General features: G+C 46.3%; 2 protein-coding genes across 4 annotated transcripts in view; both read left to right on the top strand.

Moving 5' to 3' along the window:
* The window catches only part of CCDC82 (coiled-coil domain containing 82), a 36467-nt gene extending 34270 nt beyond the window's left edge, over positions 1-2197 (top strand). For all 3 annotated transcript variants that reach the window (XM_079789248.1, XM_079789249.1, XM_079789250.1), the window contains exon 8: positions 1263-2197. In XM_079789248.1, coding sequence (XP_079645374.1) covers positions 1263-1331 — 69 coding nt within the window. In that variant the 3' untranslated portion in view covers positions 1332-2197. The remainder of the gene's footprint in view (positions 1-1262) is intronic.
* Positions 2198-5244: 3047 nt separating this feature from the next.
* The window catches only part of MAML2 (mastermind like transcriptional coactivator 2), a 360548-nt gene continuing 352194 nt past the window's right edge, over positions 5245-13598 (top strand). The window contains exon 1 of the mRNA XM_079788474.1: positions 5245-7102. Coding sequence (XP_079644600.1) covers positions 6599-7102 — 504 coding nt within the window. The 5' untranslated portion in view covers positions 5245-6598. The remainder of the gene's footprint in view (positions 7103-13598) is intronic.

Below are 13598 nucleotides of genomic sequence, written 5' to 3'. Positions count from 1 at the left end.
GAATATAATGATAATATGAAAGGCATAAAAACAGTGAAATATTTAAAGTATAGGCTTCTAATCCTAGAGAACTTTACTTATATCTAATAGAACTTGTCTGGGTATGAGGTGAAGAGAATCCCTAAGTAATCAGTAGGTTATTTCTTCTGTTCTTCTTTTTGAGTCAGAGATCTTTGTGGATAGGGGGAAGGTTCCATGCCCCTGTCTGGAACCTTCCATTTACCACAAAAGTCAGGGTCATCACCTCACTGGGAGAAGAATCAGAGTTCATAAGAAGAGTTAAGAAACCATTAGTCAGTTAAATCTCCCAACTGAGGTAAGCACTGGGAACTCTTACCACCTTGAAATCTCCAAATCATCCTGACTCCTCTCTCTCTCTCATTCTAACCTTAACTTTACTCTCCGTCTTCATTGCTGTCACTCAGATTTGGGCCCTTATTACTTAAATTATTGCAGTAGACTCCTAACTACTTGCCAAACTCTTCTAGAATGGATGTTTTACCTTTAAAAAAAAATACACCTTGGATCATGTCAATCTTCTGCCTTAACACCTTTAATAACTTTCCATTGCCTGCCATGTTAGTGCTAAACTCCTTAACCTAGCATTTCATACTTTGTATTCCCTGACCTCAACCTCTTTGGTTCTTCAGTCTTATCTCTCGAGTCCTCTAAAAAACCTGATCATAGTAAAATCCCATACTTTGTCTTGTCACTGTTGTATGGACTGTTGTCTCCTACAGAACTCTCCCCACCAAACCTTTGCTACCAAATGGTTTTTCCCAGGACAGCTTAAATGCCATCCTTTTCTGGTCACCTCAGCTAACCATGCTCCCTCTTCTGAAGCCTCAGAACAGTGTCTGTCTGCTTTATGGCATTTGTTATTGGTTGACATTGGTCTATTACTACTGAACTCTGTTCTCATTAGGGGTAGGAATAGCAGTTTTTTTGTACCTAGATAGTCATTAGCAGAGTGTTTGATATATGTTATGCATTCAACAAATTTTTAAGTTATTGAAGTTGTTACACTTCTACAATAAATATATTAAAAATACATAGTTTACAAGAAAGTTATGACATTTATAATAATGCTTTATGTGAGTTAGAAATTAAAAATTTAAATTGAGTCCCTTTTTATATTAAATTATTTTTATTCATGATTACCATGAAATGAAATTATTCCTGTTCCTGTCTGTAGATTGAAAAGGCCTAGCTTACCTCCATTCCTTTAAGTAAAATAACTAGTTTTTTTATTGTATACACAGAAATATGGTCTACTTCAAACATATCTCAATGATGCGGATTACTTTCAAGATGAGAAGTTTGCATTGTAACACCTTCAGAGAAGATTTTATAAATTCCTGTAGATGTGAAGATCATGAATATTGTTTCTCTGTATCATGTGACATATTTATATATTTTCTGTATATCTTCATGGCAAAATACCTTGTTTAAAACATGTTCATCTTAATTTCCATGAAGTACTACTCTACAGTCTAATAAATTTTTATCTGCTATACATAGAAAACATAAGCCTAATCATTTTTAAATGTATTTGAAGTTAATAACAATATCTTTATAACAGATGATTATCAATCAAGGGAATAAATGTTCATGTCCTGTCAATTTAATAGAAAAATACTTATTTTTAAAATGTACTTAGACCAATATCAACATGTATGTATTGCTGACTAATATTGACATGTATGTATTGCTGACCAACATTAACATGTATGTATTGCTGAATCCCTGCCCAGATGTGTTTGTTATCCTATTTTCACTAATGTATTTTTTACTACTATCATGTAAATCAGTTGACCATGGAATAAACCTCAGTGTTTCATTCAGTTCAATGCCCTTGCCTCAGAATCAGACTATAGTAATTTTTTCTTTTCCTAAAGTTTCCCTTAGAAATAAATTTCAGGTCTCCAGAGTTTTAATCCTCACATTCAGGAATCATTTCATAATGTGTATTTCCATGCTTCACAATGTTTTCTTTTTTTCTGTTCAATTTTGTCTATGTGTTAATGATTAAGATGTATTTTATTGCTTTTTATCCATAATTTTATAATATAAGTATTTATGTTAGGATCAGATCTCAGAGAGAGATATTCAGCCAAAAATATTTTAAAAGTATACTTTGGCATCTGCATTGCTTTGCACATCTAAATGTTTCCATAATTTAATAAAAGTAAAATGGTTTCAGAGTGAACAAATGGACTGTCTATCTGTATCTTTTAATTCCTAAAAGTGATGTTCCAGCAGGTTCTATTTTACTGTAATTTTAGATACTTGTTTCTTACTTCAAATGTTGGTTGAACCTGGCTTCATTATGTGGTTCATTTCATGGACTTCAGTGTAGCTGCATATATAAAATGCTACATGTTGTTTAGTCCTTTCATCAAGATTACTTAATATTTTCTGCAATTAATTTTTTGAAATTATTCCTGTTATTGTAAACAAAGCGGGTAGCAAAAGCTCACAAAGTGGTGAAAATGCCGATGCTGATGTCTCCTGTGAGGAGTCCAGACCTTATTGCTGATGTGTGAGGTCTTTGCAAATGAGCAAGCTTCTTCGGTGGGTGTTTGGAGAGAGAATACAAGAGGCTTGATACAGCCAACATGGCAAAGATGACAGGCTGTTAGGAAATGAGAATTAGTATAGATTGGGGAGCCAAAACCAAGAATGTCTAAAAAACCAGAAATGTTGAAAAATAGAATTAACTTTTACAGGTATTATGACATACTATATTATTTTTATCATCATCATTGATATCATTCTTCAATCTAACACTAAAAAGAAATAGTTTGTAAACTTAAAAATCTCACATGTCTGTGAACTTTTCAGATTTGGGCATTTAGTAATAAATGTTAGATGCTTTAGTGTTAGGTACCTATGGATAGTGGAGATGATAAGAAAGACAATGCACAAGTAAAAGGGAAGTAATGCTTGAAAGAATGTATAAGGTTATTCCGAAGCTTTAGGGTTATAAGAGGGGAAAGCACCATAAAAAGGGAAAAAATAATTATTTTATGGGGAGTTGGATGTAATTGACCAATTTTGTCTGCTCTCATATTCAGATGAGTAGTTCTATTCACTACTCATTTCTTGGCGGTATTATAGGACTTGCTTAGACTCCAGCATGTTGATTGAGGTGTAATTGCAGCCCTTGAGCTATTTTGGGGATAGTCTGGCTTCCCTGTAACTCTTTTCACACTTGATATTGAAGCAGTAAGCCCAGTGGTTAAGAAAGCATAAGCTGAAATCAGTCTTGAGTTCAAGTCCTAGCCTGTTTTTTCCCAGTTACGTGTACTGGAATAAGTAGTTTAATTCCGATGAGCCTCGGTTCCCTCATTTATAAATGGGGTTAATAATACCTATCTTTCTGGATGGTTTGTATATTAAGGGAGATATATGCTAAGCCCTGTGCCTAAAACAGTGATTGTAAATAAATGGTAACATTTGGATGATAATGATGTCAGCTTGAAATTAAATGGTTGTAAAGGGTAAAAGTGTGCAAAAGACACCCTACTGAATGTCCTACACCACTGGAATAGAGAATGAAAATGTGTTAAACTCTTGCTTGAGAAGTTTTTAAGATGTCCCTGTGTGGCATGGAAATCAAAGTTGACATCATTTAGGAATAGTGGACTTGACCAAGGATTTGTGTTATTAATCAAAACCCATGCTACTGCATGCCAGAGTGAACAGTAAGTGTTACATTTAAATATTACATGTTTTCTCATTTACCAAGTATAATTGTTGAATACAAAGTACCCATAGTACCAGCGGAGAGAATGTCTAATGAATACAACTTTTTAAAACTCAAACATAAAATGATCAAAACTCCTTCACTTTTTATCAAGACCTCCGGAGAGAGTTCTCCATTCAAATTTGCATACCAACCAACATGGAGTCCTGCCTTTCTCCACAGAGCCGTGAGGAACTTAGCCTGTGAAGGACAGAGAGAAGTATGTTCCAGGGAAAAGTATAAAATTTATATTCTATCAGCGTGTACTTGCCCTCAATTCCAAACATTCCCAGATTTGTGGAAATCAAATGGACTAAAGTAGGCCAGCTTATCTGGAACTAACTTGTAAATAAATTGCCTTTCAATGTTGGCATTGATTTTACCCACTCACGTCTACTCACGTCTCAGTTTGAAGCAGGACCATGTTGCTGTGATGCCAGAGTTGGTGTAAATAAAGCAGCATTGCTTGAGACTTCAAATCCAATGACTTCCAATGACACCGAGTAATTATGGTCCCCACCATGCCAATATTGTGTTCACTTTAATTTATCCTCCATAGCCAGTAATGGCGAGCAGAATTCAATGTATAGTTTGGGATCTCCAAGGTAGGATCACCTGAAGATGAGGGGACATTCGTCTGTGTGAGAGATCTGTTCCGCTTGTGTTCTTAAACTTCTTGAAGCTCACCTGCTACTACTACACATTGATTTTCCTCCTGACCCATGTAAACCAGAGAGCCATGCCTGGTTGTCATTGGCACGCTTGTATTTTCAAAGAAAATCTCTTTTTTTTTCTTCTTTTCCAGAACGAGTATTGGTAATTTCATCATTAAAATACTTTGTTGGTCTACTGATTTGCTTGTGATCACCCGGGTCCAGAGGCACACAGGAAGGTAGGCACGATACCTGCCTGCCTGTAGGAGCGCTGGGTGTGATTTCCTCTCCTCTCCACCCTCTCCCCCACCCCCAGCACGCACGCAGTCACACCGCCTGGTTACTAAACGAACGCTTCCTTCGTGTTCGCCCAGCTCTCTCTGGGTGCTCAGGGGTGTCATTTACAACATATTGAAAAATGAAAATGATATCCTCGGGGGGTGGGGGAGGGGGGCATAAAGTAGGTCCGAGAGGGAAAATACATTCCCTGGCCGGGGATTTCTTAAACACTTACAGCTGATGAAGTAGTTGTGCAGAGGTTGGGGAATTTCCCCGGCTTTACCCCTCTGCCCAGGCTGAGAGGCTGAGCTGAGCTGAGCTGAGCTGAGCTGAGCTGAGCTGAGCGCGGAGCCGCGCCGGCCTGGGATTTACCTCTTCAGCCGCTGGGAGGCCCTCTGCGTCCCCCTTTCCCCGGAGCCCGGCGGCAATTACTCACTCGTGCAGTGGCACCAGCCTTCCACCAGGGAGCCCCGGATTCGCTCTCCCGCCCGCCCCTCCGCCCCCCTCCGTCCCCCCATCTGCAGCTTGCTGGCTCTCTCTCTCTCTCTCCCTCTCCCTCTCTGTCTCACTCTCTTTCTCTCCCTCTGCTATCGGAGCACAATGAACGCCTGTGTGTCGCCGTGACTCCGGGCAGGGGAGCCCGTGTCAGCCCAGCGGGCCAACAACAGACGGGAAAGAGAAAGGAAAATACAAGCTACTTTTTTTTCCCTCCTTCTTCTTCTTCTTTCCACCTATACAGCGGAGCCATACAAGAGAGAGAGAGAGAGAACCACACTGCTCATTGCGAGTCCAGACCCCCGCAGACCCACTGGCCGGGATGGAATGTACCAAAGTGGACAGGAAAGTGGCTGGCCATGGCTCGGTGCAATTTGCTGGAAGTTTGTAAGTGGGACCATCGTTGGTAAATTCCTCTCGCAAGAGTTGGTCTCTCTGGATCCTGCCGGAGAACAGAGCCGGGGGCGAGGGACACGGAAGCCTGAGCGGGGACAGGGGGCGGGAATGTGCCGGAGGGGCTCCGTGGCCAGCGACTTCAGGCTGCTTTCCCGGGAGGCGAGCCGCCCTTAGAGGCATGAGGACTGCGCCGGGGGCCGGATCCGCCGAGGAGAGGAGCATGGTCCGACAGTCCAGCGACTGACATCGTGAGCCACTGAGAAGCCGGCTCCCTCGGTTGGGAGAAGACACCCCACTGTCCCCCCCCCCCCCCCCAAAAGAGGAGGAAACACCGGAGCCAGGGGAAGGGAGGAGGAATGAGGAGCCAAAAGACAGCCTCTCCTGGTGTTTGTACGGTTTGCACCGTGACTTCAGAAACCTCCTGAAACAGCACTTTTCTTTTTTTTTTTAACCTGAGGAAAAGTGAAGGCTGCGGGGTTCCCCAGACGGTGGTCGACATGCGTTTCTCTGCAGAAACATCCCCATCACCCCGAATGTCCGGCGGCAACTAGGTGAGGGGGGAGTCCGGCTCCCTGTTCATCCCTCGCTCAGTCCCCCTTCGCTGCCTCTTTCTGCCCCTGGCTCGGCACCCCCTGGATCCTTGCTCGAACCCCAGGTGGTGTGGTGGCCAAGGACTTCGTGGCTCTTGTCCGCTTGGGGCGGGGGAACCCCACGGATTCCGTCCAACGTGTGCAGAGCTGTCACCTGCCGTCAGAGTGAGTCGATCGGGGTTCCTCTCCTGCTCATCCTCCGCCACCGGCTTCTCTTCTTGCTCCTCATCCTCTTTTTCTTCTTCTTTTTTTTTTTACCAGCGCCCCTCCCCCACACCTTCTCCACTGCTCCCCCCGCCCCAAACCTCTGAAGACCTCTATTCATGTGGCCCTGAGCCCTGAGCCCACCTTGTCAAGAACAGACTTGCCTGTAATCGCCAGTTCCTGCCTCCTTCCACCCCGCCATCCCAGAGGCAGCAATCAGTGTGTCCACGAAGATGGGGGACACAGCGCCCCCGCAGGCCCCCACAGGAGGGCTAGGGGCGGCCCCCGGGGCGGGCCTCCTCGGAGGGGGCTCCGTCACCCCACGAGTGCACAGTGCTATCGTGGAGCGCCTCCGGGCGCGGATCGCCGTCTGCCGCCAGCACCACCTGAGCTGCGAAGGCCGCTACGAGCGAGGCCGAGCGGAGAGCTCCGACCGCGAGCGGGAGAGCACCCTGCAGCTCCTGAGCCTCGTGCAGCACGGCCAGGGCGCCAGGAAGACGGGCAAGCACGCCAAGGCCACGGCCGCTGCGGCCACCCCCGCCGCCCCGCCGCCCCCCGCCGCCCCTGCGGCCGCCGCCCAAGCCTCAGCGGGCCCCCCGCCCCCGCCGGACTATCACCACCACCACCAGCAGCACCTGCTCGGCAGCAGCAATAATGGTGGCGGTGGTGGCCTCGAGGGCGAGCAGCAGCCACCGGCGTCCACCCCCGGGGACCAGCGGAACTCGGCCCTGATTGCGGTAAGGCACCCGGTTTTCTCATGGTTCTGGCCGTGGTCGTGTGGCCTGGGGCGAGGGGAGAGCTGGCCTGGGCCCGATGCGGTGCAGAGGGCCTCGGGGTCACCGGCCTGCCGCCCAGGCCACGGGGTGTGCTGCGCGTGTGGTTGACGCTCTTACTCAGCCAGTTCCGCAGGTGCGAGCGCACGGGCGCCCCTCCACGTGCAGGGTGTTCCCTGCCGGTGAGGAGCCGAGTTCTCCCGAGGCGCTGCGAGGCCACGGCTTGTACGTGTAGAGGAGGTGGCCACCGGCGGGCAAGGTCTGAGGAAGGCCGCTGAGGAAGGCCGGGTCTCGGGGATGCGCCAGCTTCGGCTAGTCAGCTCTGATTAGGCCCAACAAGCCACGCTTCAGCCTGAAAACATTGATCAGGTGAACGGACCCTGTCCCCACCTGCCTTTGAGGGGGCCCCTTCCAGAGAACCCAAGTGGTGATCTGCAACACAGAGGTCCCCGGGGGTCCCCTCAGTACAAAACAAAATGTGGAGGGAACTGTCCCAGACCAGCGAGGGAATCTTTTTACGAGACCCACTCCCTGATTCTCTACCGCCTCCCTCAGCCCTCTCTCCAAGCTTCTTTTCATAGCCACGACCGTTGGACAGTGACAAATGACAGCGGTCATTAAAGTGGGCAGGCACCGGGGGGCTGTCTGTGCACAAGCTGTCATCCTGGGAAGTGGCTTGTCTGCAGCCACTGCTGGTGACGGGACAGCAGACCTGAAAGTTCTGATCAGGCTTCTGACTGGAAGTTCCTCCTTGGAGGCACAGATCCACCCCGTCCCAGAGGGAGTATCCCTTGACTCATTGGTTTTTGGATGCCAGGCCTGGTCAGGTGACTGCTTGCCATGTGCAAGCTTCCCCCCAGCTGCTGGGCCACCAGCCTCTGGGGAGAAGGTAGAGCCCTGCCCCCCAGCCTGCAACCCTGCAGCCCTGCAGCCCCGCAGCCCCACGGCCCCACAGTCCCGCAGCCCCACAGCCCCACGGCCCCCCACGGCCCCGCCAGCTTTCTCCATCTCTGAGCTCTGTGGGGCTCCTACGTCCTGAGTCTGCTCACACCACAGCTCCAGTTAGCCCAAGTCAGCCCTAATGAAAGTCAGCAACAGGAAATAGCCAGGCCAGCCGAAAAGTACTCAAAAAGCCCAAAGGAAGGAAGGCACCAAGTTGAACTTCTCCAACCGTGTTTGAAAAGGAGCTCTAGGCAGAGGACACCTTACCGACCAGCCCATAGCATGCTTCTCTGTGGCGCCCCCTTATCCCTGTAGGGATGGTTTCCAGAAACTCGGGGGACTAGGAGGGTGCCCTCCCCCACCACACACACACACACACACACACACACACACTTTTTGCTTGGGATGCCTAGAACTGCAACTTCCTGGCGCCGACTCCAGATGAAAAATAACTGCTAGCAGTGAAACTGCCCAGTGTTTGCTGCTTTATCCCTGAGTGAGATTGGTTTGTGGGGTTCTGCTAGAGCTTCAAAGGCTAATTTCCTCTCCTTGCCACCTGCTCTGTCCCCACCTCTCCCTGGAATTCCCTCTGAGAGCTAGGGGAGTTTGCTTTGTGAAGGAGAGATGCTGAGGTGAGGGGTGGGGGGGGGGAGGGGGAGAGAGTCACTCCAATGGCGAGAAGAATGAGGTTTGTATGCATGTGTGTGTCACCAGCATCTGCAGCCAAAAGTATCTAAATGCCTCGATTGTCCCCAGTAAATTTATAATCTGTCTGCAAGTCTCCCAATAATACGGCTTTGTGTGCTTCCCGGCCTCCTGGTAAGTGTTTCTGGGGATGATACAGGGACCGAGGCGCCCAGCCCTGCTCAGTGGAGAAGACTGACCTCTGTTCTGGGTGCCAAGCCTGGATGTGCCCCTCGCACCCCAGCCCCTGGGAGGAAGGCGGCGCGCCTGCTCATGGCCTTGTTCTTCTGGCTTTTGCTTTTCTCCCACTTGGAAGTAAGATGAGGCTGCCTTTCTTTTTTCTTTTTTTTTTTTTTTTCACTTGGGGGTTTTGGGATGCGAAATGAAACCAACTTCAGTGGTGATTGTAACTTTACGACTAGCAATATCCACGGCGGGAGGAAGTGAGAGCACGGTGTCTGGCCTTTCCCAACTGAAGGCTTTCGTGCTGCAGAAGCCAGAGGTGGCCGCTGTCCCACTCCCGGTCTTCGCGGGAATCCGTGTTCTCTCTCCTAACCACCAGCCATCGCCTGACACTGTCCCTGGGGGGTCCGCCCTGTCTGAGTGATGATGAGAGGGGCTGTGTGAGTTAGGGGTCAAAAGATAATAGTTGTTTTTCATTGAAAATGTGAGGCATTGCAAGGGACAATGGTTATTACCACCCCCCCCCGCCCCCCCGCTTGGCTATTGGAAATTCCCTTCTCCATTTTAGCTTCTAAATTTGGTGCTTTGTTACTCAGCATGGCACTCAGCGATCGGTGATGCAAGTACTGTATTAACCTGATAACATTGTGTGCGAAGGGTCTAGGTGTTTGGGAGTGATTCACCAAGCCCATTGGACCTGCAGGTCTCACTTCAACTCCTGCTCCTCTTATTTTCCAAAACACTGTGAATTTAATGGGGCCTCTTGTGCAGAACAAGCATCAGAGTGCCTTCTTCATTGTATTGCGGCGGTGTCTGTAACCAGATTTATTTCTGTCTGGGTGTGTTGAACGTATCACTTTAATCATAAATTGGTATCTCATAAGTGGCCATAAACACCCTTTGGAGAAAGGCAGAGAATATTGATCACCTCAAGTCAGATACGCACTGTATCCTCGGCTGAAAGCTCCGTACCCTGCCTACCTGCTAGCACAATGCCTTGTGTATAGTCGGTAATACTAGTTAGTATCTGAATGATGGTGAAAGGGGAACTTCTGTTCCACGAGATGGTGTTGACTTTGAGGAGTGTTATACTGCAAGAAATATACAATGTCGGAGTTATTTTAATAGCCTAAGATGCAAGAACAATGCAAGAATAACCCCCAAGCCAGTTCTAATTCTGTCCACATTGAGCGCCTAATTCTGCAGCCCTTACTCAGCCAGTTTCTTCATTTAGCTCAAGTACAAGTTCAGGGGAAGCCCCACGGCTGCAGGGACTGCAGGATCAGGGCCTTTTAGAGGGCCCGGATTGTAGGGCTTAAAGAAGATCTGCATTTCTAACCACTGGGAGCAGGCTTTAGGCACTAAATCATTTGCCGGGGAAGTATGTTTGAATCTCTGAATGAACTGTAAAACTGAGTAATTGCTGGTCCATGGAACAGCACAGTTTGAGCTTCCGTGGTGCATAATCCATCTTTCCCTTTTGCCTGAGACAAGCTCTTTTTCTGTTGCATACGCTGTTGCTAGGATGGAGAGATAAGTGGTTCCAAGTCATCTTTGGCTGTAGAGATTATCTTTTCTCTAATGTAGTGTGGAGGAAAGAAAGCAGATCAGATGAGGGGTCTGCATCCTCGGTTCTGTGCCTGCTTGATCACTACCAGCTGGGTGACCTAGGACAAGCTACTTAACAGTCATCTGTAAAGCAGAGAGAACAATAACGCTGCCCTGGGTTGTTGAGAGAAGCAAATGAATGTGTGTTTCCGAACAGGCTTTGGAAAAATTAAAGCACTGCAGAAATGCAAGGCATTATTGCTAGTATTTCTAATAATAAACGACGAAACAACGGGTCATAATACCAGTTTTTCCAGGGATTAAAAGTATCCTTAGGCTCTCAGTTGAGTGTTTGAAATGGTGAAATAGCTTTTATTGTAAATAGAGGGATTGGTGCTTCAAATACAGTGCTGTCAAGATAAGACTGAGATATCAGTGTGCTTAAGTGTTCCTGAAGGTCCCCGAAAGTCCTAGTTCACAGGGACTGTGCTGTGAAAGCGTTTGGGGCCTCGGAATGCACGTCCCTTACAGGCCCCTGCGTAGACCTGAGCGGCTTGGGAAAGGTGTGTCCACCGGGGCGTCTAAGGAATATTAGGAAAGTCGTTTGCACACGCAGTATGGGAAAGTTAAATATTTTGTCAACAATAGTCTAAAATGTTAATTGTTAGCTTAAGAAAGTCAAACAAGTTCAATCATTGCCAGAGTTCCCTGGTTATTTTTGACTGATAATAATCAAGTTTCCAATTGGCAACTCAACATTTCTACACTGTAAGCAGGGAGCTGAGAACAGGAGCAGTTTATTGGCCAGATGTCGGTTTCCTTGGCTGTCTGTGTGATAAATGTCCTCCCAGGACAGTGATAGGAGTGTTTACATTATTTATGTATGCAGCCATCATTTCCTTAAGAACTGACCTATTTTTGTTCTGTTTTCCAGAACAGAGTAATAAAGGGAGAGTTCTTATCTCTCCAGGACCTTCCTACTACTTCTTTCAAGTAAATACAATTATAAGAGCTCACAAAAGCAAAAGAGTTCAAGTGGAGAGAGAAGTTGGTACAACCCTTTATCAAAAAGTGACAGAAAGCTCGCTTTGACAGCGAAGCGATGTTATGTCAACCAATATGTCTTGCTTGTTTAGGTGGCTGTTTATTGATAGAAGTCATCTGCTTTCTTTGAAATAATATCATTGCTAGGTGATGTTCATCCAATGTTCCTGAGAGTTAAAGTTTGATATTGTATGGCTTCCCTAATACTGTACACCTTTTGGAAGTACCAAGACAAGCATGGGTTTTCAAATGTTCTGAAACATAACAGTTAAATGTGACTAAACGAGTGGCCATGATTAGCTGTTTTTGTTTTTAGTGATGGTGTATGTGTGTTAATCACTGCAATTTAATCTCAAAAAGCCTAGAAAGAAATTTGGAAAAAAAAAATCTAGTTCTGCTCTGCATAGCAGCTAAACCATCCAAGCCATCCTGAGTGGATTCTACTACTTCCTTGTCCTTTAATCTAGCCCCTTATATATGTTCATAGGTGGGGTCATGCTTAAGGAAAATAATTCTAAAGTTTTCTTCTCCATCCTCATGCTAATTTCCCTCACATTCTAACAGGCTCTGCCGGAGAACAGAAATACAGCAAAAGACATAGTCCCTGCAAACTTACAGTCCAGTAGGCTAATCATGACCACATCAATAAAGTAACAGCAAAATTAGGTAGAATGGACCAAAACTGATTTAGAAAGTCAGAGAAAGGAATAAATATTTATTGAGCCCTAGAATGTACAAGGCACTTTTATTACACAATTTATGTAATGCCTTCCAAAAACAAACGAAAACCCAAACAGATGCATAAGCAACATTTGCCCCATTTTAAAATAAGTAAACTGAGGCTTAGGGATGCAGTAAATGGAAGCATTTAAAGCATAAATTTTGTAGATCAACATGTGTTCAGATCCTTACTTCACACCTACTAGCTATATGAGCTTGGGGAAATAACTTTATTCTTTTGGAGCAGCAGTATCTTCCTCTGTAAAACAAAGCTAATATTCTTTGGCAAAACAGTTAGCATAGTGCCTGGCACGTGGGCGCTGTAAGCATTAGCACTGTTAGCATTAGCACTGTTGATAGTCGGTAGGAGAGAGATTCAAATCCAGGCTGGGAGAGCTCTTTGGAGACTGTGGGTCACCAGCAGGGCCTGTGAGGAGGGACCGAATGTGGAATGTGGAATGGGGTAGCTGAGAGTGGATGCCCATGAACGTTAGGTGTCTGGGGGCAGAGAGTGAAGCCTGACTCCCCTGTGGTTGGGTTTGAGTCAAGCGGGGCACAAGTAGGGTGGGTCTTCTTCAGGGAGGGTCAGGAGTTCTGGCAAGAGAGCAGTCAGAAGCCCTGGGAAATGGTAGAGCAAGGACGACCCAGAGGAGTCAGCATCTATGAAGCAATAATAATCTTTCATATACTTGAAGACAAGTATTACATTTCCCCTCGAGCCGCCTCTTCTCATAGCACATTGCCTAAGTGTTCTGTATTACCTGTCTCCAGGTCCCTTGAGCGGCTTAATGCCTTGCTATTTACACACTTCTCCCATTCACAGTGAGTTATAGACAGCACGACATGGCCTTTGGCATCCAGAGGAGATGGTTTTAAAAGCATACTAGCTAGACACCAAAGAGAAACTAAAAGAAGCAGAACCAACTCCTCCTCTGGAGGCCTTCCAGGGCCAATAAGAATTGCCCTGTGGGTAAAAGTGTGTTCTCTGGATGTGTAAACTGATCTTCCTACAAATGAGTTTGCTTGTTTACTAACTTGGAAAAGGTGATTTCATTAAAAAAAAAAAATGTGAGCAGAAATCTATGAAAGGCTGCAAGTCCAGATAGATGGTCTTTGAGATTTACTTACTTTCTGGCTTGCTTTTTAATGCAGATGTGTTACCAATCTTTTATACTCCCCCCAGAGTTTACTGGAATATTAGGCTCTCCTGTCTGGCCCACGGGGCGGGGAAGGTACCATACGGAATAGATGGCAGAGGAGAAAAGCCAACAGTTCCTTTGCCCTCTGATTCAAGGCATGATGCTGGGATGCTGACCATAGCTTGTGGGCTAGCTACCTG

The sequence above is a fragment of the Cnephaeus nilssonii genome, assembly GCF_951640355.1.
Source record: "Cnephaeus nilssonii genome assembly, chromosome: 13".
Classification (NCBI taxonomy): domain Eukaryota; kingdom Metazoa; phylum Chordata; class Mammalia; order Chiroptera; family Vespertilionidae; genus Cnephaeus; species Cnephaeus nilssonii.
The sequence above is the reverse complement of the archived record's forward strand: the minus strand, read 5'-3'. Positions and strand labels throughout refer to the sequence as shown.